The sequence below is a fragment of the Oncorhynchus kisutch genome, linkage group LG4, assembly GCF_002021735.2.
Source record: "Oncorhynchus kisutch isolate 150728-3 linkage group LG4, Okis_V2, whole genome shotgun sequence".
Lineage (NCBI taxonomy): Eukaryota > Metazoa > Chordata > Actinopteri > Salmoniformes > Salmonidae > Oncorhynchus > Oncorhynchus kisutch.
In genome coordinates, this window is record NC_034177.2 from 60,070,852 (window position 1) to 60,098,465 (window position 27,614).

The 27,614-nt window shown below is 40.4% G+C and overlaps 2 protein-coding genes across 4 annotated transcripts in view; both read right to left on the reverse strand.

Moving 5' to 3' along the window:
* ret (ret proto-oncogene receptor tyrosine kinase) overlaps positions 1-10,852 on the reverse strand; it is a 29,438-nt gene extending 18,586 nt beyond the window's left edge. For both annotated transcript variants that reach the window (XM_020481475.2, XM_031823339.1), the window contains exon 1: positions 10,533-10,852. In XM_020481475.2, coding sequence (XP_020337064.1) covers positions 10,533-10,596 — 64 coding nt within the window. In that variant the 5' untranslated portion in view covers positions 10,597-10,852. The remainder of the gene's footprint in view (positions 1-10,532) is intronic.
* Positions 10,853-16,879: 6,027 nt separating this feature from the next.
* Positions 16,880-27,614, reverse strand: part of si:dkey-192p21.6 (heparan-alpha-glucosaminide N-acetyltransferase) — a 40,503-nt gene continuing 29,768 nt past the window's right edge. Inside the window, exons 16-19 of one of the 2 annotated variants that reach the window (XM_020481476.2) lie at positions 26,790-26,867; positions 20,680-20,750; positions 19,190-19,302; positions 16,880-18,888 (exon numbers count right to left, since the gene is read on the reverse strand). In XM_020481476.2, coding sequence (XP_020337065.1) covers positions 18,707-18,888; positions 19,190-19,302; positions 20,680-20,750; positions 26,790-26,867 — 444 coding nt within the window. In that variant the 3' untranslated portion in view covers positions 16,880-18,706. The remainder of the gene's footprint in view (positions 18,889-19,189; positions 19,303-20,679; positions 20,751-26,789; positions 26,868-27,614) is intronic. The other variant, XM_031823340.1, reaches the window with a different exon arrangement.

The window sequence follows — 27,614 nt, forward strand, 5'->3', positions numbered from 1 at the left end:
ACGGAAGCCAACAGAAAAGCAAGCAGTTTATATCAAAGCTAATTAATTGAAAGCATCAAACCCGCTTGGGAGCAAATAGGTTTCTTTGTTCAGTGATACCGTTAAAGGTTTAACACTGGAGTGACTCAGGACTGGGATGATTGAAAACCGGAGACATTCAATGTTAGAGACAGTCACTTCAGCAGATGCGCTCACTGCTTTGACCTCTCATAACCACGGCAAGGACTATGACCGCAAACACGTGATGCAATCTGAACATATTGATTTCAGCTCAAAGGCATGGCCAGGATTTACGATGGGAAGATACGACTTTCAGAAACCGACACTTCGATCTAATTACCCCCGAAACTGGTGGGTGCTAGACATTTGCGCTGGATGGGGTGAGTTACCCCATGTAAATGCAAAGAACTAAACACCTTGTGAAAATGTACACCATGAACGCAAAGCATTACGTATCAACATTATTATCAATTAGAAGAACCGTCCGATAAAAAAAAAAAAATGCAATTTTCATCCATTGATATGTCGTTCCTTGAGGGGTTTTAAAGAACACTACGATGCTGCTATCGTTATGGTGACATGTCACTTTTTCTTTATATTGATTTAATAACCATTACATGCTATAGGTATGAATGAATTGGTTTGTCTTGTCTCCTCCTTTAACCGAAGCCTAGATAGAGACAATCATCTGTCGCAGGACATAAACAAACAACTTGAAACATGTCTGCATACTCAGACCGCCGGTGACAGATAAGAAGGATGTTTAGGATTGGAGCAGTTTGACAAACAGACAGCCTGGGGACGTCCTCTGACTCTCAGCTGGCCAGGACAAAGACAGAAACTCAATTAGCTCACGACGCACATCACCGGAGAGATTTACCATCTATGAGCTCATGTGCTACACTAGAGAAAGAGCCCCAGCTCCAACAATTCTCTGTTTACTAATCTGTCTCAGGAGTGACAGACACAGACCCGGGTTCAAATAGTATTTTGAGCGTTTGCTTGAGCCTGCCTGGAGTGCCAGATTGGAGGGGGTTTGCCGTTTTGAGACTATTCTATTGGTCCCATAGTGCCAGGCAATGTCATTGAAGCACAGCTAAAGTATTTGAAAGATTTCAAAAACTATTTGAATCCGGGTCCGAAAAGATGTGCATCTAGTAGTGGTCTTGTGTCTGGGCAATGAGTTGTGTGACTGTGACAAGAGCAAAGCCCGTGCCCTTTCTACCAAGGTCAACATTCATTCAATGCATCTGTCCCCCAGTAATGGCCCATCGGAAAAGTCAAGTATATGGCAGCGGGCTAATCAATAGCAATACTAATCAACATGTTCATGCTCATTGTTTTAACTGATGAGCTAGAGAAAAACACGCACAGTTAATTCCAAGCACGTAAAGTAGGGCTCATTGACTTATACTACTATGTGTTTTTGTCAACAAAAAAAACTACAACTGTGGAATCTGAAAGTCTGTTATCGAGTCATATGGGTCATAATCATCACGCACATGCTCTGCTTGTGTATAACCCATTATTCCACGCAGAGTAGGTATCGAAAACACCAATGTGAGAATATAAATCAATCTAAATCTGAACGCTGTCACGATCACTCTGTTTCCAAAAATAAAACAGTAATGAGAATAATTACGGAAGACTCTATACAAGATCCAATTAACTAAAAGGCTGCAAATCAAGCAATAACTCAATTGATGAAAGTTATTATTGATTATAATGTTCTTAGTTTGCATTGGCAATACACAGAATTGCTACATGATACTGTCATGTCCAGATTTTTGTCGGCGTTATTAATCAAATTAAATTGTATTTGTCACATGCTGAATACAACAGGTGTAGACTTTACTGTGAAAAGCTTACTTACGAACCCTTTCCCAACAATGCAAAGTTAAAAAGTAAGACAACTTTGCTAAATAAAAAGGAAATATTAACACAATAACGAGGCTATATACAAGTAGTACCGCTACCGAGTCAATGTGCAGGGGTACGAGGCAGTTGAGGTAATTAAGGTCATATGTACATGTAGGTAGGGTTAAAAGTGACTAGGCAATCAGTAGAGTTAATAAACAGAGTAGAAACAGCGTATGTCAAGATTGTGAAAGAGTTTGAAAGTGTGTCTATGTGGCATCAATATGCATGTTGGTGTGTGTTTTGTGTGTGAACAGATGTAGTGCGTGTGTATGTGTGAGTGTGCGGGTAGAGTCCAGTGAGTGTGCATAGAATCAGCGCAAGAGAATCAGTGCACAAAAAAAAGGGGGGGGGGGGGGGGGTCAATTCAAATTATCCGGGTAGCCATTTGATTAACTGTTCAGTAGCTTGGGGGGTAGAAGCTGTTCAGGAGCCTTTTGGTTCCAGACTTGCCGTACTGTTGCAGCGAGAACAGTCTATGACTTGGGTGGCTGAAGTCTTTGACAATTTTTAGGGCCTTCCTCTAACACCACCTGGTATACAGGTCCTGGATGGCAGGGAGCTTGACCCCGGTGATGTACTGGGCTGTACGCACTACCCTCTGTAGCGCCTTGCGATCGGATGCCAAGCAGTTGTCATACCAAGCGGTGATGCAGCCAATCAAGATGCTCGCAATGGCTGCAGCTGTAGAACTTTTTGAGGATCTGAGGGTCCATTCGAAATCTTTTCAGCTTCCTAAGGGGGAAGAGGCATTAGCGTGCCCTCTTTACGACTGTATTGGTGTGTTTGGATCATGACAGGTCCTTGGACACCGAGGAACTTGAAACTCTTAACCTGTTCCACTACAACCCTGTCGATGTGAATTGGGGCGTGCTCGGACCTCCATTTCCTGTAGTCCACAATCAAATCCAATCAAATTGTATTTGTCACATACACGTGTTTAGCAGATGTTATTGCGGGTGTAGGGAAATGCTTGTGTTTCTAGCGACAACAGTGCAGTAATATCTAACAAGTCATATCTAACAATAAGCACAATTTAAAGTAAAGGAATGGAATTAAGAATGTATCAATATTTGGGATGAGCAATGTCAGAGCGGCATAGACTAAGATACAGTAGAGTAGGATAGAAGACAGTATATACATATGCAAAATATGTAAACACTATTAAAGTGACTAGTGTTCCATTATTAAAGTGACCAGTGATTTCAAGTCGATGTATATAGGGAAGCAGCGTCTAATGTGCTAGTGATGGTTATTTATCAGTCTGATGGCCTTGAGATAGAAGCTGTTTTTCAGTCTCTCGGTCCCAGCTTTGATGCCCCTGTACTGACCTCGCATTCTGTATGGTAGCGGGGGTGAACAGGCAGTGGCTCGGGTGGTTGTTGTCCTTGATGATCTTTTTGGCCTTCCTGTGACATCGGGTGGTGTAGGTGTCCTGGAGGATCATCTCCTTTGTCTTGTTGACGTTAAGGGAGAAGTTGTTGTCCTGGCACCACACTGCCAGGTCTCTGACCTCCTCCCTATAGGCCGTCTCATCTTCGTTGGTGATCAGGCCTACCACTGTAGTGTCGTCTGCAAACTTAATGATGGTGTTGGAGTCATGTGCTGCCACGCAGTCGTGGATGAACAGGGGGTAGAGGAGGGGACTAAGCATGCAACCCTGAGGGTGTTGAGGGTCAGTGTGGCGGATGTGTTGTGGCCTACCCTCACCACCTGGGGGGTGGCCCGTCAGGAAGTCCAGGATCCAGTTGCAGAGGGAGGTGTTCAGTTACAGGGTCCTTAGCTTAGTGATGAGCTTGGATCATTCATCAAAAAGCACTAACAAGCTTCATCTCGCTATCTAGCAACATACTAGTAATAAGGATAGGCCAACCTCAAACTGATGTTTTTGGTTCCATCAATGTTTGGCATTTGAGTTACTGCATAGTGGATTGAGACCCAATGTGTTGTGTCCACGGGGCTAATTTAATTAATGAACATTCGTCATGCTTTTGTGTTGTGGAACTGCTTTCTGTGGCCTCTTTATGTGATAGCGTTGCAATTGAATTCAACATTTTGTTAGTCAGAGTAAGGGGATGTTTTTCTTTGTAACAATTTCTTTGCTTGACGCACATAGAAGAACCTCAGGTAGACTAATGTAGTAACATAGTAATCAATTCCCCTCATAACGTAATCCAATTAGCCTCAGAGATGACAAGAACCGAATGCAATGTCCCATGTTAATCAGTCAACAATAAATCTAATATAACATCTCCTTAGGGGTTAGCTAACCTAGCTGCGACTACAAATTCAGTTGAAGAATTCCTCTGGGAGTGACTGGGACATTAGGAAGTGAACAGAGGACAGGTCATGCAGCAGCAGATCTATTTTCATGTCTTCCTCAACATCAGGCCACTTACATGAAATGCCAGTTCCAAACATATACTGTTACGTTATTATACTGTTATTATTTGACGTGTTCTTATATGTTAAAGTAACCTGTAGGTTTCTTCCCTCTGGAGTTTTTCCTAGCCAATTTGCCTCTGCTTCTGCTTGCTCTTTGCGGTCTCGACCGGGTTACTGCATGACAGTTGATGTAAAATAGGGCTTTATAAATACATTTGAGTGATAGATTATCTGTATTGTAGCCAACGTATAGACATTGTCTGTGTTCGACACCATAAGCAATAACTGCTCTGCCTCCGCTTGGCATTTTCTCTTCATTTACCACTTCTCAGGTTTCATGCTCGCTTGGTCACAGCAACAGCACTTCCTGGTCACTGATTTTGACAACTAGGCTATAAAATACCTGCTGATGTGTTATATTAAGGGGTGTGTTCTATTTTAAAAGACTTGCCTTGCTTGTTCAATCAAATTGGCATGCTGTCCATGCAATCGGCGTGATCATAATGGCCCTATACATAAAGAGAGGGTCCCTAAATTCATCCAACAAATAGAACACCAAAGGGTCAAAATGCCACTGCCAAAGCAATCCCAACGCTGAGCCATTTCTACATCTATCGCTATCATGCCTGGTCAAAGAGAAAGCGAGAAAGAGGCTTAAAAAGAGCTCAGCTCAGTCGTGCTATTCTTCGTTGTTGTAAATGATCGGTCAAACACAGCATGCATCACCGACCACTGGAAAATTATTTGTCAAGACCCATGTGAGAGAAGAAAAAAAAGAGCGCTAAATGCCCCGGGGACACAATTTCAATCAATGTCTCCTTGTCCTTCCACCAAAGCAAATTGGAATGTGCCCGTGCAATGGGTTGGAAATGTGACCCTTGACTGACTGAAGGATCAGGGACAGTGCCAGTGCAGGGAAAGGTTGTTGTAGCATCCATGCAGTAGAGGACCCTAGCAATAGACATACATACTGTAGACATTGGGCTTGGTCTTTCATGCTGTACATGGCAATAAACCAATTAAGTACAATACAATGAGTACCTCGGTCTTTGAGAGAGAAGCACATTTATATCATTCTGGTGTTTTTGAGTACGATTTTGTGACTAGGATTACCTATAACAGTACATGTACATAATATGAATACAGTAAAATATCTAAATACACTGGTAAAACTGGAGTCCATATAAAAAAGAATGTATGTTTCAAAACAATTCCTATAGCTAAGCAAAACATGTCGATGGAACATCAAATGTAGGTAATACATTGTGTGTTACCACAATATGCTGATACTCTGAGGACAGTGTATCAACTCCTACACATGCAAACTACTGCCTATGGGAAAAGGTCCTCATTGACCCAAGAGTAGTGCACAGCTGAGCTTTTATCTCCAAAACATTGCAAGTAACATTGAAGTAACATTTGTTGATGTGGGGAACTGACATTCTGGCTTGGTTTCGCTCCTATAGTGCACGTTCTATAGCGTACATTTTCACCACAGAAAAATTCCCATAAACCAAACTATGACTGGAATAAAAGGAAAGAAATGGGGTAGCACTCTAACAAATACGTTTTTGCACCATGTTTTTTCTTTTCTTCCAATTATACTAAAAGAAAACTCACTGACAGCAAGAGCAGAAAATGTAGAAGATTTAGAATGCATCCATAAGCAACCCAAGACACAAGCTTAACTAAATCATATAATGTAATAAAGGCCTAAATCAAATAGTGTCATGTATCAAATTAGATTTATTGGTCTGGTCCTTCTCAAAAGCAATGGATGCTGATGAAAATGATTGTGCTAATGCAAGGAGGAGAACCAGGTGAACTGTCTGCTAACAGAACTTCCTGTGGGAGGTGTAGGGAGCCAATCACTAGGGATTACCACTTGGGATAGCATTTCAAGGGTTAGAGTTCCTCCCAGGGCTACAAATAGGGGTAATAAGGTCAAAACAGCAGATCTACAGATCAATGTTTTTATACCTAAAACATCCATGTCTCTTTACTTATGGGATGCACCATGTTCCTACTTCCTACAGGTGACTGATTGATGTTCTGTCAGTGGTAACCTTTTCTCCTGAAAAGGGTCAACTCACCTGAACCTCGAACATTGACCGTGCAACCCTTTGGTCATAACAGTAGGCTACCCTCAGCTCCCTGATGGTGATTTCACCAGACAACTGTTGTCAAATTATGGAAAGGATTGGGGAAATTCTCCAGATGACTTTACATTTATTGTGTTTCATGAAAGATGAGGGCCTAACGTCCTAACATTTTGCTCATCTTAGTAACCTGAACTTTTGAAACACTTAAAATTATATATATTTAATACACAAAGATTCTGGATATATAATATTTCCCAAAGTATAGGAGTGGTTTGCTCAGGAAATATGGTACATTTTTCACTGAGGACAATAACACATTAATAGCTCTTCAGAGATAGATGGGAGGGGTTGAGGGGAGCTGAAGGATGGGACTAAAAGCAAACAAAAGATAACTAATGTAAAATATACTGTGTCCGTAAAATATATATAGTCTGTATAAGCTGGAAGTAGAAGCCTAAGTGTTGTTGTCCATTGATGTACTCTAAATAGGTGAGGGATGGTAGGGTTAGGGGAAAATAATAAAGGAAAAAAATTTAAATTTTTATTTTTTTAAACACATTAATAGGCTAAGTGTAGACATGTAGCTAAGTGTACACAGGTAGCTAAGTGTACACGAGAGAGAACACAGTGATCCTAGCAAACATTTAAGTCAGTCGATCTGAATCATATATTACATGACCACAAATGTGACAGAGCTGGACTACGTGATAAATCAAAAAACGTGTTGTTCTTTAGGCCAACTGTGTAGTCACCGCTTTCATGACGTGTATGGAAATATACACAGATATCAGATTTTGGAGTGTTTGAATAGAAATACAATTTTAGCCTTCACGTTATGCTAAAATAATACTGATTTCCAGCAGACATTTTGCATGCACTTCTCGATCTGTACACCTCCTGTACATGTCCGTGCACAAACTCTCCAACCAGCCACCATTTCAAAACACTGATGGCCATTACAGGAGCATTGAGCGTCAATTTCCTTTGTTTGATTACCCCAGCAGGAACCATGTATACTGAACAAAAATATAAACACAGCATGTAAAGTGTTGGTCCCATGTTTAATGAGCTGAAATAAAAGATCCCAGAATTTTTCCATACATACAAAAAGCATATTTCTCTCAAATTCCAAGCACAAATTTGTTTACATCCATGTTAGTGAACATTTCTCCTTTGCCAAGATAATCCATCCACCTGACAGGTGTGGCTAATAAGCTGTATAAACAGCATGATCATTACACAGGTGCACTTTGTGCTGGGGAAAATAAAAGGCCACTCTAAAATGTGCAGTTCTGTCACACGACACAATTTCCCAAGTTTTGAGGGAGCGTACAATTGGCATGCTGTTGCCAAAGAATTCAGTGTTTATTTATCTACCATAAGCCGCCTCCAACGTCATTTTAGAGAATTTGGCAGTATGTCCAACCGACCTCACAACCACACCAGCCCAGGACCTCCACATCCATCTTCTTCACCTGCGGGATCTTCAGAGACCACCCACACGGACATTTGATGAAACTGGGGAGTATTTCTGTCTTTAATGAAGCCATTTTGAGGGGAAAAACTCATTCCGAAGTGGTTGGGCCTATGCCCTCCCATCCCACCCATGGCTGTGCCCCTTCCCAGTCATGTGAAATCCATAGATTAGGGCCTAATGAATATACTTTAATTGACTGAGAACCTTATATGAACTGTAACTCAGTCAAATAATTTAAATTGTTGCATATTGCATTTATGTTTTTGTTCAGTATACCAGTTATTGATAACTTGGGGCGGCCATATTGTCCAAGGTATCATTACAATAATTAGAACATGACTGTTAACTGTTCAAATATCCATCTCTACAAAGGCTCATGATTTAAAGCAGAATCCCTGTATAGATAAATCATATAGATACATTTTCAATAAAAAGCTATTGTAATTGCTGTGGCTTTAATGTGGTTGAAGTTAGCTTTATTTTAATATGGTCTGAAATAGTTAGTGTCTGCATTTGGCAAATCACTTTTTACCTGTATGAAATTCCATCTAACTTACAGGTTGGATATCATTAGTAGGCCCACTTCACTAAATTACGTGACAAATAATTACAGTCAAACTCAATCAAAAGACATTGTTTTCCCATCAAAACACATGTTGTAGTTCCATCTCTCCACTGTTTTCCAAGTAACAGTCATGTCCTCTTATGGATGACCCTCATCTAACCTTATTGTTGTCACCATCAGTGGCCAATCCTATCCATTGACCTACTATCATGAAAAAAAATGTAATTTACTGCCCTGTCTTTAGTTATGCGTTATAGGACGCATTTGCTATTAGAACGGTGGGTTGGTTCAGTTGTTTAACTGCCTGTACTTTCTCATCAGAAAACAAACATGCAGTGTTTGCCCAGAGACTGGTGCACCTGCCGCACACCTGCCCTCAGACCGTCACCGGGCGCGTGGCTTTTGTTCCGACAAAACGAGCAGGTGTAGAATCCATCCAATGCTCACGTCTAGCCTGCCCGATGCTGTATTCAACACCTATGCAATTAGTACTAGGGCCTGCAAAATAACGTACTATTGACTCTCGAAATCTAGTTTAGGCCTACTCAATTTGATAAACAACACATCATTTCATAGGCCTAAGAAACGCGGGGACATTGGTTCAAAACAGGGTAGTGTATAGGGCCATTTCTGTTTCAATCTGCACATTTTTACGACACTGTAATAGGCCATATAGGTCACTTATCGTTGCTCCAGCTCCTCAAAATCATTTGGGTGTGATTTATTGCGAGTTTAGTTTACAGATATCCCCTGAGGACTGAAGACAATATAAAGGCAAAGTGGTACATTCTGTAGAGCATTACTAAATGCCAACTGCTGCCACTGTGAAAAATAACCAAAGAACATTTACACAACTATGACAACTGAAGTACTTAATTAATCATTTTTTACAAACTCTCCCATGGGTGATTACGTAACACATTAATTCCATACTCTCAAAAGTGAATGAAATAGGTCTAGCTATATAGGCTGATGTTTTTTTTTCCCTCCCTCAATTCAACGTAGCCTTACTATAATTACACTTAAAAAGAAAAAAATTCAAAACGGACTTTTATATGAACAGTTTATATGTGCTCTAAATTTTGATAAATATATTAGTTATTCTATCAATACTTATACACAATGGTCTATAGTTGAACAACCTTTCTGCTTTAGAGCTCTGGCCACACACTGCGATTTACAAACTCTTGAGCCATGAGTTAGACTATAAATATAGTCTGGTTGGGGGTAGAGTGTTAGTACAGTTGTGCAGTGGGATTGTGAATGGGATTATGATATTATGGTATATAGCTGTATGCATTTTACTCACGGAGGCCATGTGCCATGCCATGCATATCACGAACGGAAAGGACAATGTATTTATACTATATGACAGCAGCATGCCTGTTGTCTTATAACATGTTACTGTTACAAATACTCTCTGAATCCCATTCAAATCCCCAAACGAATCAAATGGCATACACGTTTTAGTCAATTTTAGACTATACATATGCCATTGAATTTGCCGTGAATGTTAAGTCATGGGACTTTACGTTTTAAGAGGCAAGATATTTGGAATTGAGATTTGACATTTCGTGAAGATTTATTCGAATTGACATTAGTCACATCAATCTCTGTATATCATCTTGACTATGAATTATGAACAAGATGCCCTGAGAATTGATGCTGACGAGAGGACAAACAATGATTGGCTACACTCCAACTAGGACATGTTTGTTTAAGTCACTATAACTAAGCTAAATGGACATGCTTGTTTAAGTCACTATAACTAAGCTAAGTTAAAACGTTCAGCCACGAACAAGCTTTACGCACGTTTATGCACGGCCCTTCATAAATCACACAGCGACATTAACGTTTCGTTTGACTACGTATATTTCCATCTGATTTAATCTGAAATTAAGTCAAATCCACCTATTCTGTAAGGTGAAACGAATTTGAATAATAACAAAGGTAAACTACATGCTTGCTACATGCAAACTAGGCTATGTTGTTCATTCAGATAAACGCACGCGTATTTAGATAGATTTAAACTCCATTCCCAGAAAACCATGAGATGCGATAGAGGCTAATTGAGGCTGACCCTTACCTTCACACAACAGCAGGAGGACCAAAACGATGTTTCCCAGAGAGAAACCACACGTTTGCCCCATAATCGCCAATCATAAGTGAAAGTTGCAGGAGGAATAATCAAAAATCACGCGTAGAGACCACTGGTATAAAAGAACCGTAGAGAACCTATGGATAAAAACGTAAGTACGAGTAATGTACTAGTTTTCCCGCACACAGCTCCTCCGGGCAAACAATGAAGTACATTGACGGAGTGCCTGTCCCATTGGGCTGGTCTCTGCAGCTTTTGCTGCTTGACCGTCTGTAGCGAGCAGTGCAGGGGGAGGTTTAAATCAAGCTAATATTCAGCGATGTATTTTTTCAGTCCAGCCGGAGCAGCACACTGTACGAGATAGCATCTCCCCACACAAAACAAATATATATATATATCACAGAATGTCAAATCATTAACACCCCCCCCCCCCCCCCCCCACACACACACTCATTTTCCTATTAGTGCTAATGAAAAACATCTCAAAAGTGCTGTGCTTTTTACTTCTCACCTCATGCCTCCTATTTGTGAAGTTAATTTTCCAAATATGCTTATGTCATATGTCTAGGATTATTGGACATTATTAGACCTTACTTTTAGGTGACTTAATGGTAGAATACAGGTCTTGATAGGTCTATGGCCAAGACTAACCGGTGCCCCCGCACATTGACTCTGTACCGGTACCCCCTGTATATAGCCTCGCTATTGTTATTTTACTGCTGCTCTTTAAATTGTATTTTTTACTTATCTATTTTTTTATTTAGGCGTATTATTCTTAAAACTGCATTGTTGGTTAAGGGCTTTTAAGTAAGCATTTCACTGTAAGGTCTACTACACCTGTTGTAGTCGGCGCATTTGACAATTACATTTTGATTTTAATTTGATAACCGAGCTGATCACAGGCCCCTAAAAGCCCTTGAAACTCAGACTGCAAACATCTCAAACCATCTGTTTGTCAGTGGTATGATAGATTGATAACAAGTCAGCTCTGTGAGTGTGCACACTTACTGAACTTCTGCCAATGTGTGGGTGGCAAGGTTAAGCTAGATGCGTACCAGGGCACCTAGTCCTCCACTGATGTATCCATTCCACTGGGGGCTCTGATACAGAAGACTTGCATTGTTTCAAGGATATTTCATATGAGGTATGTTATGCCATGTATAACTTGTGAACAGGTGACAGGTCATCATGGCTGCCTCATTTGATGATGAGGATCTTTATTTACATTACAGTCAGTTAGCAGACTCTCTTAACCGGAACAAATGACAAAAGTGAGTGCATACATTGTCCTACTTTTGTTGTACGGGTCCCCAGTGGGAATCGAACCCCTAACATGAAGTAGGCTAATATACAGAGATAAACGGACAACTGTCTGGCTACTGTTAACAAGTGTCCAAGCCTGTGAGTGGGAGCTGCGCTCTGTTTAAGCTGTGCTCCGTGTAGCTCCAACCCTGGCCAAGGCTTATAATGAGAGCGGGCCCTTTATTACCCTCAGTCTGGGGAGTGTTTTCTGATGTTGAAGACTTTGTGTCTCGTCTGGGATTACTCTCAGGCTGGCTGATTGTCTTGGTTTCTGTGGAGTGATGGATTACTCTGCCCCCAGGGCAGCCTACCAGCCAATCACACAACAATCACTTCAATCATAAAACCTAGCGGTCAAACAAGGAAATGCGTCCAATTGTTTTTTCCACCATTCAGTGCTAATTAGCTGCTAATGTGGCCATCATAAAGAAATACAAATGCCGTGATGGACGAGACTGCTAAATCGAGGCGGAGGTAAGAATCTCTGGATTAAGCATCTAATGTTAAGTAAATTCAGTAACAAATAAATTGGCAACATTTCTTTAAATTGACAATTCTGTGAACTGTCTTTGTGCAAGTTTTAAATTGACGCAATACCTGTTGGCAAAAGTGTCAGCTAGAGATGACTTGCAGGCGCTTGCAGGGATTTGTAGTCTTGCGTGATGTCTACTTTGAAGCTTATTAGCATTTTAGAATCTGAGAGTAAATAGAGACGAATTATATTGATAAAAGTCACCTTGTCCGAGAGAGATTTATACGGTTATCAAAATGTCACGCCACTGTAAGCCTACAAAAAACACAGCCCTTATTTTAAGTGTTTCCAAAAATTCACAATGAGAAACATTTATGGTGGAATAACGATTGGAACCATTTCTCCGTTTGATCGCTAGGTTTTATGGGTATTATGACACCTCCACTGTGGGGCTATATGCATGTGCAGCCAAACACTAGAGAGAGAGAAATGCACAGAGGCAAATACACAGAGAGAGAAACACACATGCCTGCATGCCCACCTGCGCAAGCACACACACACACTAGCAGAAGTGTTTTTCAAAAAGGCACTGCAGCATGTTCAATATCACAGTCATTTAAATCACATAATTTGTGTATTGTTAGACACATTATGCGATGTGGTCCCAGATAATTGTGGTTGTGCAAGTGCTTTCAAATGGAAGGAGACACTAACATGTGGTCCCCTTGACAGTGCATGCATCCAGCAATGCCCTGGGGCTCAGTATAATGTTGAAAATACATATTGTGGAGAGACAGGTTATACCTTAGAATAGGGACCATATACAAGCTAACAGCATAGATCAGACCAGCCTCAATAGCCTGGTATTACACCGAGTGTACAAAGCATTCTTTCCATGACATAGACTAACCAGGTGAATCCATGTGAAGGCTATGATCCATTCCTGATGTCACTTGTTAAATCCACTTCAATCAGTGTAGATGAAAGGGGAAGAGAAAGGTTAAAGAAGGATTTTTAAGCTTTGGGACAATTGAGTATGTGTGCCATTCAGAGGCAAGACGGAACAGTCAAGAACTGTAATGCTAATGGGGTTTTCACTCTTATCAGTTTCCCGTGCATATCAAGAATGGTACACCATCCAAAGGACATCCAGCCAACTTGACACAACTGTGGGAATCATTGGATTCGACATGGGCCAGCATCCCTGTGGAACGCTTGACACCTTGAAGAGTCCATGCTCCGGCAAATTGAGGCTTTTCTGAGGGCAAAAGGGGGAGGGGTGCAACTCAATATTAGGAAGGTGTTCTTAATGTTTTGTACACTCAGTGTATATTAATTGGCTATACATTATATGAATGGCTAATAACTAATTTATGAAACATTACCATGACTTTAGAACTATAATTACTAGAAAAGGTCATATTACTGTATCAGGGGACTATGTGATAAAGATTATGTAGGTCTAATGGTAGCCTGGCGGGTAGGAGTTTAGGGCCAGTAACCAAAAGGTTGCTGGATCGAATCCCTGAGCTGACAATGTAAAAATATGTTGTTCTCCCCCTGAGCAAGGCAGTTAACCCACTGTTCCCGGGGCGCTCATGGATGTCGATTAAGGCAGCCCTCTGCACCTCTCTGATTCACAGGAATTGCGTTAAATGAGGTTGACACATTTCAGTTGAATGCATTATATTGTGTAAATGTCTAGGTATCCACCTTTCCCTAATAAAAAATGTGAATGTATCTAATTTCCTATAGAACTATTGCTAAAGTTATCATACGTCAGACTATAAGTATCCTGAGATACACAGTACCAGTCAAAAGTTTGGACACACCTAATCATTCATTCGTTATTTTTAATATTTTCTACATTGTAGAATAAAAGTGAAGCCATCAAAACTATGAAATAACACATATGGAATTATGTAGTAACCAAAAAAAGTGTTACATCAAAATATATGTTTTATTTGAGATTCTTCAAAGTAGCCAACTTTTGCCTTGATGACAGCTTTGCACACTCTTGGCATTCTCACAACCAGCTTCACCTGGAATGCTTTTCCAACAGTCTTGTAGGAGTTCCCACATATGCACTTGTTGTCTGCTTTTCCTTCACTCTGCAGTCCAACTCATCCCAAACCATCTCAACTGGGTTGAGGTCAGGTGATTGTGGATGCCAGGTCATCTGATGGAGCACTCCATCACTCTCCTTCTTGATCAAATAGCCCTTACACAGCCTGGAGGTGTGTTGGGTCATTGTCCTGTTGAAAAACAAATCATAGTCCCACTAAGCGCAAACCAGATGGGATGGCGTATCGATGCAGAATGCTGTGTTAGCCATGCTGGTTAAGTGTGCCTTGAATTCTAAATAAATCACAGACAGTTTCACCAGCAAAGCAGCCCCACAACATCACACCTCCTACTCCACGCTTCACGGTGGGAACCACACATGCCGAGATCATCTGTTCACCCACATCACGTCTCACAAAGACACGGCAGTCGGAACCAAAAATCTCAAATTTGGACTCATCACACCAAAGGACAGATTTCCATCGGTCTAATGTCCACTGCTCGTGTTTCTTGTCCCAAGCAAGTGTCTTCTTCTTATTGTTGTACTTTAGCAGTGGTTTCTTTGCAGCAATTCAACCATTTGGTTACCAAGTGGTGCAGCGGTCTAAGGCATTTGTTCTTAACTGATTTGCCTAGTTAAATAAAGGTTAAATAATATTTTTTTTAAAAGAAGGCCTGATTCACTGTTCTCCTCTGAACAGTTGATGTTTAGATGTGTCTGTTACTTGAACTCTGTGAAGCATTTATTTGGGCTGCAATCTGAGTTGCAGTTAACTCTAATGAACTTATCCTCTGCAGCAGAGGTAACTCTGTGGCAGTCCTCATGAGAGGCGGTTTTTGCGGTTGCACTTAAAGAAACTTTTGAAAAGTTCCGGATTGACTGACCTTCATGGTATAAAGTAATGATGGACTGTCATTTCTCTTTGCTTATTTGAGCTGTACTTTTACCAAATAGGGCTATTTTCTGTACCCCCCCCCCCCCCCCCCCCCCTTGTCACAACACAACTGATTTGCTCAAATGCATTGAGAAGGAAAGAAATTCCACAAATGAACTCTTAACAAGGCATTCCTGTTAATTGAAACACATTCCAGGTGACTACCTCATGAAGCTGGTTGAGAGAATAACAATAGTGTGCAAAGCTGTCTTCAAGGCAAAGGGTGGCTACTTTGAAGGATCTCATTTATAACATATATTTTGATTTGTTTAACACTTTTTTGATTTCTAAATGATTCCATATGTGTAATTTCATAGTTTTGATGTTTTGTCTATTATTCTGCAATGTAGAAAATAGTACAAATAAAGAAAAAACGTGAAATGAGTAGTTGTTTCCAAACTTTTGACTGGTATTACATGGTCAATGTAATTTCATATTGCAAGAAGAAAATGCATCAGCAATCTCATGGCATGTTGAACCACAACATTATCAGAGATTTTACTTTCTGGAGAGTTAGTATGCAGGTTGACATCTATTTTCATGAATCTTGCCCTGGAGGCAGCTCTGCAGGGTAGTCCCTTGCTGGCACAGCCACAAAGTCATAAATCAAAAGTCAATCGTAGCCACACCGCAAACCCTAATCCCTAACCTTAAATGAAGACCAAAATGCTCATTTTTGTTTTCATGGAATTTATGACAGCGGAAATCGCTAAGTTCTGTCTCTAGGGCAAGATTCATGACAATAAACGTCAACCTACAGTGAGCATGGCATCAGGTTAGATTCATAGAAAGGCATGTGCCTTTGGAGATTGTGACATTTTTACAAATCGACTTTGAAATACTGAACTTTTATATTGTTGTGATTTCCATCCATCCATCCATTAATTCACCGACTCGCTAACTAATGTATTTATTCGTTCATTATTGTGTGGGGAATGCATATTGATTCTCCTTCCTTATGTTGAAATGTTAAGCATTTCTACAACTACACACTAGGCAGTGTGTTTTGCGAGGCAATTAGTCGTGTGCTTTGCTCAAGAAGGCAAGATGCTCCTCCTGTGATATGAACTAACAACCAACAACCAATTACCAAAACCACCACGCCATGTTACACCAAATCATACCTGCTATTAAAAAGATTACACAACTACCCACAGATGGAAAATACTGCATTACTTCATTACAAGATGAAATTAATCTTTGTAGACCATACACACTCAGTACTACAACCAATTTAATTTACTGCAGTGGGCTAAATCAGGGTCGCAGAGTGTTTCTTGGTAGTCTTAAACAAATCTACTTTGAAACAAAAGTATACACCTCACACATATGGTTATGGGCTTTAAAAAAATATGTACCATATCAGATATAGAGTTGAAATGTATTACATTTTGAGTTTGCAACACTTTATATACATCACAGAAGACTGAAATATAATTTATAATGATATAATTTATAATTATGTAAAAAATTATAACATTCCACCTATGAGGCCACTAGAGGGAGATTTGGTCATTTGACTGCAGGAAAGGGCTACCAGACAGAATGAAAATGAACAGCTATTCAACATGCAAATGATGAAATTATGTTTATTAAACCATTTTAGCACTTTTTCATGTTTATTTATAAAACCGTACATAGTGAAATAATATTTTATTAGAGTGCAATTACCCAGAGCTGACTCAGAGCAGTCCTCTCAGGAATGAAGTTAAATCTTAACATCCCTTTTGTATCTCAGCAATGCAGATATGGAACATGGCAATCCCACAAGACAACGTCAATCAATCAATCAAATTCTATTTAGCTAACCGACCCTTACAATACAAGTATAGCTGAGTGCTTGGAACAATCTAGGCCTAGTTCTTAACTAAGCTTTTTTTTGCTCGTGCAAGGCCAACTGATATAACTCCACAACCAAGAACGTTCCAGAAGTTTTTTGAAATACGAATAGATAAAAAAATATATATACTTTGAAATGATAGTTTTCTCTATGGGACATTTTCGGCAGCTTTAATATCAGTGGGCGAATTGAGTGGTGTTATTTCCCTGATTTTGTATTAGTATGAGTGCAAGAGGTGATGTTCATATTAATGACACTCCTTAGTGAGCTGTCCATCTTGACCCACATTAAACTGTCACTCGGAGAGCAGATGGCACACACACACACTCTCTGCCTAAGAGAGGTGGAGGTGGCCATGGCAACAGACTCATAATGGCTACCCTGGTGTAGGGGAATCGCTGGCTCTAAGTTGTTGAGTACCACCTCAGTATATTTGATTGAATCACTCTATTTCAGTGCACAACAGAACTGATATCAAGTTAAAAATCCGGGGATGTTACAGTTCCCCTTTCTAGTAATTGAGCTGTAAAATAGACCAGATTCCATACCATTATCAGGAAGATACTTTACACTCTTAGAAGTAAAGGTGCCTGGAAGAAACTTTTGGGTTCCAACACCGGCAGAATCATTCCAGTTCAAAAAGGTTCCTTGAGGAACCCCTCTGAAAATGGTCTTCAATGAACCCCTGTGTAAAGGTTCAAAACGGAAGCTTTTTGTGATGGGAGGAGTTAGATTTTGAACCTTTTTAAAAATATATTGTAGAGGTGCCAGTCTATCAGATTGGAGGTGTGGCTTTCAGATAGTTATTTTTGGCCACCCGTTAGTGTAAATGTAATTCCTGTTCATCATGTTTAGTATGTACACTGCAAATTTAACATTTCCCTGACTATTTATGCATATAATATTAACACTGCTGATTACATATAGTAACAAAGTGTTAACTATTCCAAATTTGTGATTTGCATAGGCTCTTGAGGAACTCATACACCTCTGTTAGCTTCATTGAAGCTACACAACTGTCAGTGTTTAACCCTGATGTGACAACAATACAACAGAACAGATAAACAGGAATGACAATTACTCTAACACGTGGCCAGAAAAGTATCTATCTTAAAGCCATGCCCCTACTAAGCCACGCCTCCACTCCAGGGTTCCTCCAGGAACCCTTTGCTACATTGAACCATTAAATGTTCCTCCAAGAACCCCTCAACTAACCGAAGGTGCAAATATGAACCATTGACGAGCAATGGCACCTTGAGGAGCTATATGGTTTCTTTGAGGATCTCCATGGTTCCTAAAGATACTACTAATTCTAAAAGTGTAGTGTGGTTAGGTCTACCACATACAACATACCACTGTACAGATTTGAATTAATTACAAAGATAACAGAATTATCCACATACACTTTCACATCAGATCAAAACAAACTGTATTTAAAGTGCATTTAAAATCACAACACACTTTACAGTAAAACAATAAAGTCAAGCATTTGCAATAATTCCCACAACAATGGCTCAGAATGAAAGCAAACACTGAATGAAAGGAGTTATTAGATTTTGAGAAAGAACTTCTTCCTGTATAGCAGGAAAGCGATGAGGACCCAGAGAGAGGTGGCCCACAGGCTCTGGAACAGCTTCTCCCAGTGGCTGTCCACAAAGCGCATCTCCCAGCTGAAGGGGAAGTAGGACCCCAGGAGAGAGTGGCCCACGTACACAAAGATGGAATTCCTCCCTGCAGACCACCACAGAGACAGGAAGTCAAGGTATCCAAAAACAAAGGCATGGTTATCAAAAGTGCTTGCATGAATCAGGGAGCATTTCAAGCAACTTATTCCCATTAGGAAAGTTGTCATTCATTCCCAGCGCGAAAAACAGGTTGAAATGACATCATCACAAACTGCTTGAAATTACATCATTATGGTAACATAATTTCAACCGGTTTTGACCAGTTTTTCCCGCTGGATTGTAACACATTGCCTTGTTCCTTGATGTCTTAGCAATGTACCCCTGTGCCATCTTCCTTGTGTACTTACCTGGGTAAATGAAGGGTTGGCCGCCCCACCAGCCCTTAATGTCCATGACGAAATACATGACTCCCAGCAGGAGGAAAGAGAAGCAGCCCATACAGGTGATATACGACAGAGACCTACAGTATTTGAACGCACAACACATATACACTTTATTGTACAAGCTATACAGCTGTAAAAGTTGCACCTGACTCTATCTACTGTATGCTGCATAGTGCACAAATAGATAGTCATTCTAATTCTTGGCTTCTCTTGAAATAAAATTCACTCTGTTATGTACGCACTGTTCTGTTTTTTACATCTGTATGAGGAGTGCACTGCGTGTACACTTTTCCATGGGGAAGCTTGGCACTTGTGATTAAGAGTTTGGATGACCAGTACAAAGCGTAGCCATATAAATGCGGAATAGATTTGGCTGCTGATGCTAAGCTACAGTACAGTACAGTATGGTAGGCTAGTACGATGTATTAGCGTCATTTGCTGGATCCTTGGCTCGCGACCCATGGAGCCATGCCGGCGAGTCACGTCCCCGTCTGTTCCAAAGTGCAAGAATGTTTCGATCTAATGTAAAACGGCCACCTCCCAGATCATTGCAGCAGCAGGCATCTTTTATCTCATCTGAAGGAGGGTCAAAAAAGACTAAGGCCGGGAGTTAATTTCTTTCAGACATTCCGGGCAGGGACTCATACTCAACAGCTCAAAAACCTGAGCATGATGGACTGCCTATAAAACCAGGGCAGGTATAATGGCTAAGGACGAGCTTGGCTATAGTGAAGAAGCTCGTGTGGGAGAATCATGGGAGATTCTGCTTACATATCATAGATGAAACGGTACTCTGTCTGACATGACATTAAACTCATTTATATTCATATTACATGCAGGGTGAGCGTGGAAGAAACACGTCAGCTGCAACATATATGGCTGTAATCATACTACATTTCACGCAAAATCATTACCGTGATTGAAATGTTCATCAAATATTTGTGCATCCGATGGCAAAGTCTAGACATTGAATTCACCTACTTTTTATACTCTTTGGGAATACAGTGAGCACTGTGTGAGTTGTGTGTGAATTTCATGCTAATATTGTCCCCTGAACTCCATATTGTCCCTCTACACTTTTAGAAAGGGAGGGGCTATCTAGAACCATAAAGGGTTCATCAGCTCTCCTTGTAGGAAAACCCTTTGTGTTTCCAGGTAGAACCTTTTACAGAGAGCTGGCCAGGGGACAGTTTTCCTGCCAAGATGGGGGGTAGGGAGGGAGTATAAAACAGCCTGTTTTCCTCCTGCCTGTAAAGAAGAGTGATCTTGTCGGAGGATGTATCGCCCGGCTTGCCTCACACTCTCTGACAGCCGGGGTGATTAGTTACAGCCGTATCTGTCATTAGAGGTAAGTAAACGCGTGTTTGAGCAGGCCTTGATTTGTGCCTGCTGGAAACTCATCCTTTCTTTTGTGTGGAAAAGTGACTGGATTTAGAGGGTCAGGATTCACTTACCAAAGGTTTTTATTGACAGGTATAAATCCTTCGTCTCGCGTGCACTTAGAAAGGATGGCTGCTGAGATTCCCTGAGGGTGGAAATGAAACAGATTTCAAATCGATGCAGGCGATAAAGCCAGCAGTATTGGGTCTGCTAAAACATGGGCCAACAGAGTCAAGCGAGTCAGTCAGATTAACTGGTTATCTGAGCCTCAGATCAACAAGGTTCCTCACGAAAGAACTGCAAGCCAACCGCTTCAAATCCACCTCTACCATAGCTGAATCTCTCCCAGCTCGTACTGGGTTTCAGGGTAAAGCATTTGTAGCCTAGAAGAACAATGCTTCTGTCTACCAATTCTTATAAATAAATATGCATATCAAATATCAATAAACACCTTTATTGCATCATATATATATTTACCTATATGAATAATTAAGCTTTATTTCAATTTTTTTGTTGTGCTTGTGCATTCCTTTAAGAAACCCTGTAGATCCGAACCTAAACATGCTTGTTAGGTGGATATCCATCATTTGTATGGATGACAGAATCGATGGTGTGGAAATAGCCTGGCTGTGGCTAGATTGAGTCTCCAGGCTATGCAGGCAGGCAGAATGTGGGCTGGTATGTGGGGCAATCGCTCAATTTCAATCTCTCACTCCCCAGCCCTGATCGTTGAGCTTGAATTAACTCTGGCTGCTATTTATTGGAATGAGGAAGCACGGCCGCCCCGGAATATCAAGGCACCCTCAGTCAGACAGAGAATTCATGCCACAACAACACTATTGAAACATCTCATCTGTCCCTCCTAGCGGTGAACTGTGTCTGTAGCTGAATCTGTGTATTAGAAAGAATAAGCAAAATTCTCGCTCAAAAAAGAAAAACACAGGAGTTTATTTCACTTTCAGGTTAAAACGTAATGTTTCGCCCACCAACTGTGTTATCTGTGTATAATACTGTCCCTGGTCTGCCTGAAGTGAATTCTGTGTAGAAAACTGCCTCTGGTCTGTGAGTATCTGTTGTTGGCTGGCTGTATCAATTAGCTCCTTACCAGGAAGGGCTAACTACCAATGTCAAGAGCATATTTCTGATACAAGAGGCTGCTGAAGTACAGCTTTACCTCTCCGAGAAGGTCACATCTTATCAGACAAGTAAATAATAAGAGCTGGTCAATCAGTCTGACTCTTTTCACCATTCATGTGGGGAAAGACACGTAACACTGTTCCATGTGACTGTAAGTAAAATGGGCTAGAATGCCAATAAAAAGTTCATCATCAACCCATAACCAAAATGCAATGACTTTTTATTTAATTTTACATTTTTAATTGAATATCCAAAATGTATAATATACTTGCAGTGAAACCGCTCAACAACTACACCATACCAGTCACCCAACAGACTTCCATTCAGAGTGACACACAGAAGCATCCAGGGTCAATGCCCTGCTGAAGGGCACGTTGACAGATCTCCCACCAGGCCAAAAAACATGAACCCGAACCCTCCAAGATCCCCCCACAGTTCGCCAATAGCTGTCCCTCAACCATTCAAGACCCCTCCCACAGTCTCCCCCCCCACCCCAAGAATAAAAATACTATTAATTCCATTCTCCACCCTTAAGAACTCCCCAATGCACCAACAACCAAGAGAATGAACTAAAGAGAAAAAAGACAGAAGAAAACAGCAAACAACAATGCAAAAACCATTATTCTATCTCCCGCACAGGAAGTCCACTCCAACTAGTCTCCAATTCCACATCCCAACCCTCAGCTTCCCTCAGCCCATCCCACCTATCTCTGCTGGCCACCCTCTTCGGGTTTCTATGCAACAAATATCTTTCAACTATGCTGTGATGTTTAACGTACAATTTCAATCTATCTAATCGAATCCACAGATTGCAAGTTGAAGATAAATACTTTTACTAAGAGTATTAGTATATTAGTAATTGACTGACCAGGTCTCTCCAGATCTCCTAACAGTACTATTTCTTGGGTCAATTTTAGATCAATGCTATGCATTTTCAGCCATTCCTGAACCTGAGACCAGAAACAGGCTACCTGAGGGCAATACCAAACTAAATGGTTTGTTGTTTCTGTTTACTCACAGCAAGATCTGCAGAGCTTCGATGATTCTATGCCCCAAATATTCAACATTTTGTTGGTGGCAGGAATTCTATATAATAATTTTAGCTGAAAAGCACGAAGTCTTGAATCTTGCGGTGTTTTATATATCAACTCATACACCCTGTACCATGGAATCAGGACATAAAAAATCTCTTCCCAACTATTTTGCAATCTGTATGGCACAGTTGTCAACATCCTGGTCCTCAAATGAAACTGGTATACTTTCCTATTTTTATTTTTATCTGCCAGTTTTGATCCTTTATATTGGGCAGACAGACAAGTTCCCTACCTCCTCCAGCAGCCACCTGCCTCCTCCATTTTTGGGGTAATGCTGTAATCAATTGGTTGTACTCTTGGATTGAGCAGACCTTCCCGTACAATTCTGATAACTCTACCATTCCAATTTACAATATCATTTAAGAACAAATACCCTTTTCAAACATCTTTCCCATAAATACAGGTATTTTATTAACCAGTAAACTTGAGTACAGCCATAATATTTGTTCTATCTTTTCAGGGGGGTGAAATTGAAATTGTAGCCAGCTCTGTAATGCCTGTTTGAAAAAGAGAGATACTTTGCAATTAATCGAAAAGGAAACATGGCAATTTGCACAAAGGCAAAAAGGTCATTTTTAAACAATGGATGGGCTTTTCTTAGTAATCTACTTGAGAACCATTTAGGGTTCAAGGAAAACTTTTGAATAAGTGAAGCTTTTAGAGAGAGGTTTAGTGCTTTTATATTTAATAATCTCAACCCACTCAAAATGAGACGTTGCAGTGATCTAGCTTGCGGACTTAATATAAAACTTGAGTCATCGGCATACATGGACACCTTTTGATTTCTAATCCTATAATGTTGTTGTTGGATCTGATTTTAATAGCTAGCATTAGGGCGGCAGGGTAGCCTAGTGGTTAGAGCGTTGGACTAGTAACCAGAAGGTTGCAAGTTCAAACCCCCGAGCTGACAAGGTACAAATCTGTCATTCTGCCCCTGAACAGGCAGTTAACCCACTGTTCCTAGGCCATCATTGAAAATAAGAATTTGTTCTTAACTGACTTGCTTGGTAAAATATATATATTTTTTTAGATGGCCATAATGAATAGATATGGTGACAGCAGACACCCTTGTTTAACTCCTCTTGACTCCTCTTGACAATTCAAAACTCTCAGAGGTACACCTGGGGTTGATATACATTGTTTTTTTTTACCCATTTTATAAGAGAATCACCGAAATTGAAAAAAATCCAGGCATTTATAAATCAAATACAGTATTACTTCATCAAATGCCTTTTCAAAATCTGCTATAAATACCAGGCCTGGCTTTTTAGATGTTTCATGATGTTCTATTATTTCTAGTAGTTGTTGTATATTATCTCCAATGTATTGTCCATGTAAAAAACCTGTCTGATCAGAATGAACAATACCTCCTAAAACCTTGTTAATTCTGAGTGCTATGCATTTTGGTAGTATTTTTGCATCACAACATTGAAGTGTAAGGGGCCTCCAGTTTTTGATATAGACTGGGTCTTTATATTTGCCATCTGGGTCTTGTTTTAATAATAGAGAAATCAGACCTTCCTGCTGAGTACCTGACAGACTACCATTTCTATAGGAGTAGTTAAAACAATCTAACAATGGAGCTTTTAGTATTTCAAAAAAGGCTTGATATACCTCTACCGGTATGCCACCATCATTTCCAGACTGAAAAGATTTAATAGCCTCAAAAAAGTTCTTCCTCTTTAATTTGGCCTTCGCACTGATCTTTCTGTACGTTTGTTAATTTTCCATTTAAAAAAAATATTATTTCGAAAGAATTCCTTACTGCAATGACTTAGTTTGTAGCATGTTTGTGTCTCAGAGATACCCAGAGAAAAAGTCAGAAAAGACACCTCTACAGAACAAGCATTACACCCTCAGCTTCTTTGACATGAGAAAACAGATCGATGCTGTGCTTCCAACTGCCATTGGCTGTGTCTTATTTGAATCACTATTTCTGCAAACAGCTTTTGAAGACAACATATTATATATCTGCCTATTCGATAGGACACCTCCAACATAACAATAACATACAGTACAGAGTATTGTAATATTGTTATGGCTGCTAGTGGTAAATTCTATGACAGAAATATCAAAATAGAGAAAACATTGGCCAGTAATGTTTTTACATGAAGGTGGCTTACTTTATCACCCTGCGCCTCTGGGAAGTACAAAATGGATCTAATTTATTTTGGCTCCCCAAGCTACTCGCCCTATAATAACAGTCAATAAGATTCAACCCAAGAAACATAATGGACAGATTTGTCATAGGAGTTGAAGATAACATTTAAATGCCTCTGATGGGGCCTCTGATGATGTTGAACTGCTTCACAGAACACACAAATACATTCCCCCTTTTATAGGGTGGTGCATCTGAATCCCATCATACAATCTGCTTTAAAAAGGTATGTTTGTACCTGAAATTGGGGTCTGTTTTGTTCTCAATAATTATCAAAATAATTGCTTCATGTTAACATAATCTACGAAATCAAATATAATTATCTACATCAAAGGATAATTCATTTATGATATAATGGAATATCAAACCTATGCAAATTTGAATACTTACAATAAGACTTAATAAAACTCTAAAACAAGGCAAATAGCCTCCTCCATTTTACAGTGTTTATAGCGGCCTCAAGATATTCCCACCCGGAGTCTGTTTGGTTCCTTGTTTTTCCTTGCCTTGTTGAGACTTCAAAGGGTTTCTGATACAGCTAAAACCTCTCCATCACCACCCCTGGTCACCGGGTCCTGGAACTCAAGATCCCTTCCCTTCCACCATAACATGGAACCTCTAACTACAGCCAAGGCCGTGTAATTCTGCCAGCTCTGCATCATGCATTGTCCCCCCCCCCCCATTCTTGAAATAATTAACATAGTCCATATGATTAGGCTAAACGTAAAATCACTACATGGGATCTCGTTTGAGTGGAGGGTCAAACAGATGAAAAGAGTGGTCGACATTTCACATAACACTTACCGTTTCCCCCACGGGATAAAGTCCCCCCCCCCCCAAATGAAATAGTGGCCAGCTTGTATCCCTTTCTTATTTTGAGACCACCCACACACAGCACTATCCCACCAAAACAGTAACATTACCCGTCAATGTATGTAAGAATCACAATGGTTTCATAATGACTAATCTTTACATCAATACCACCGGTCTACTTCACTTCTGGTCCTGGAGGACCCGAAGCGTATAGGAGTTTGTTCCAGCTCAGCACTCAAACAATGGATCCAGCTTATCTTGGTTTATGATGACTGGTATATTTTTCTAATCAGATGTTAGCTAACAATATTATGGTTAGACTGGGACAAAAGTTGTTGAGTACCAGTAGTGACGAATACTGGTTTATACTGTCGCATAAAACCAGGATCTGCTAATGTAAATTGAATCTCAGGGTAGGGTACAACCATACACTTCAACAGAGCATAGTAAACAGAGAGGAGAACATGAGCTCTTTGCCATGATGCCGGAGCTTAATGTAACTAATATCCAGGATTCGTAAATTCTGAATTCACACATGAGAGACACACAAGCAATGAGAGACACACAAGCAATGAGAGACAGAGACTATCCCCTGAGACAGAAGATACTTGTGTCTGCCCGGAAACAGACATGGTTGTGTTGTTTTAACACACACAGAGATCTCATACCTACTACAGACAGACTGCTAATGAGCTGTTACGACTAACTAGTGACTAAAAAGTTAAACGCCAAATGACTTACATTTCTTTATAGTGCCAGATCGTCATGTGGCTTCCCTTATAAACTAAGATATAACCACCAATAGACTGCAGGGGAGAGGTATTTGTTTTAGTCTTGTTTGGTCTTTGGTATTTTTATTTGAAAGGAAATGATTACATATATCATGGGCTGTGGTGTTGACTTATCCCAAAGTAATGCAGAAAGAGACTAAAACATGCCAGTAATATTCCTAAACAGATGTGGGAGGCTTTACAGTACATACCAGGAGGATGGCCCATACTAGGAATCGGGAGAGGACGCTGACATCCTTTTTCCTGTAAAAAATGAGAATTTTTCCCGCCTGTGGAAATAAAGGAATACAGGTCATTTAATCATTACTGATACTTTGAAGGAGAAAATCCTTTAAACAGGTTAGATGTAGTCGGTTAACTAAATTGGCCCATAAAGTGGATGTGGTTGTTGTGTGCCTCTGGTATTGCGGTCATATTTCTCATATCCCTTTGGTGCCAGATGTGGCGTGTAAGTCACTGGCGCTCTCTGATTAATTTGGTGATGATGAATATGTCTCAGCTGAGGACATTAGCATGGGCAAACACAGGCGAGGGGAGTGGACACCTGGCGTGTCGTCTAAGACTCGCTGACTGAAGGGCTCAGCGCTAACCGCCCACAGGGAATTGCGCTATGCGGCTGCTTTCGCATGGCAACTTCCCACTGAGAAAACGGTTTAACACGACGTTGTCGCCATCAAAGTGCAAGAGTTGTTTCAAAGGCTCCCACCCTAAAGACCCCCAAACTCTGTCCTCACCTTCGGACGACATTCTGTGTCAATAACAGAAAGCAGCTGTGCAGACATGAGGCGGGAAAATGTCCCTGAGACAACCTCCATTTTAGTAGACTACTGATTCAACCTTAGTGTTATGATGCAGGGACAAATCATTAAAAAAATTGAAAGACAAATGAAAAAAGGAATGAAATATCCATACATGACCTTTGTTATTCAAGTTTTGAAATATCGTGAAAACACATGCGTAAGAGGGCCTTAAACCTTTGGCCTTTAAAAAAAAGTTACGACTGAGGTACATATCTG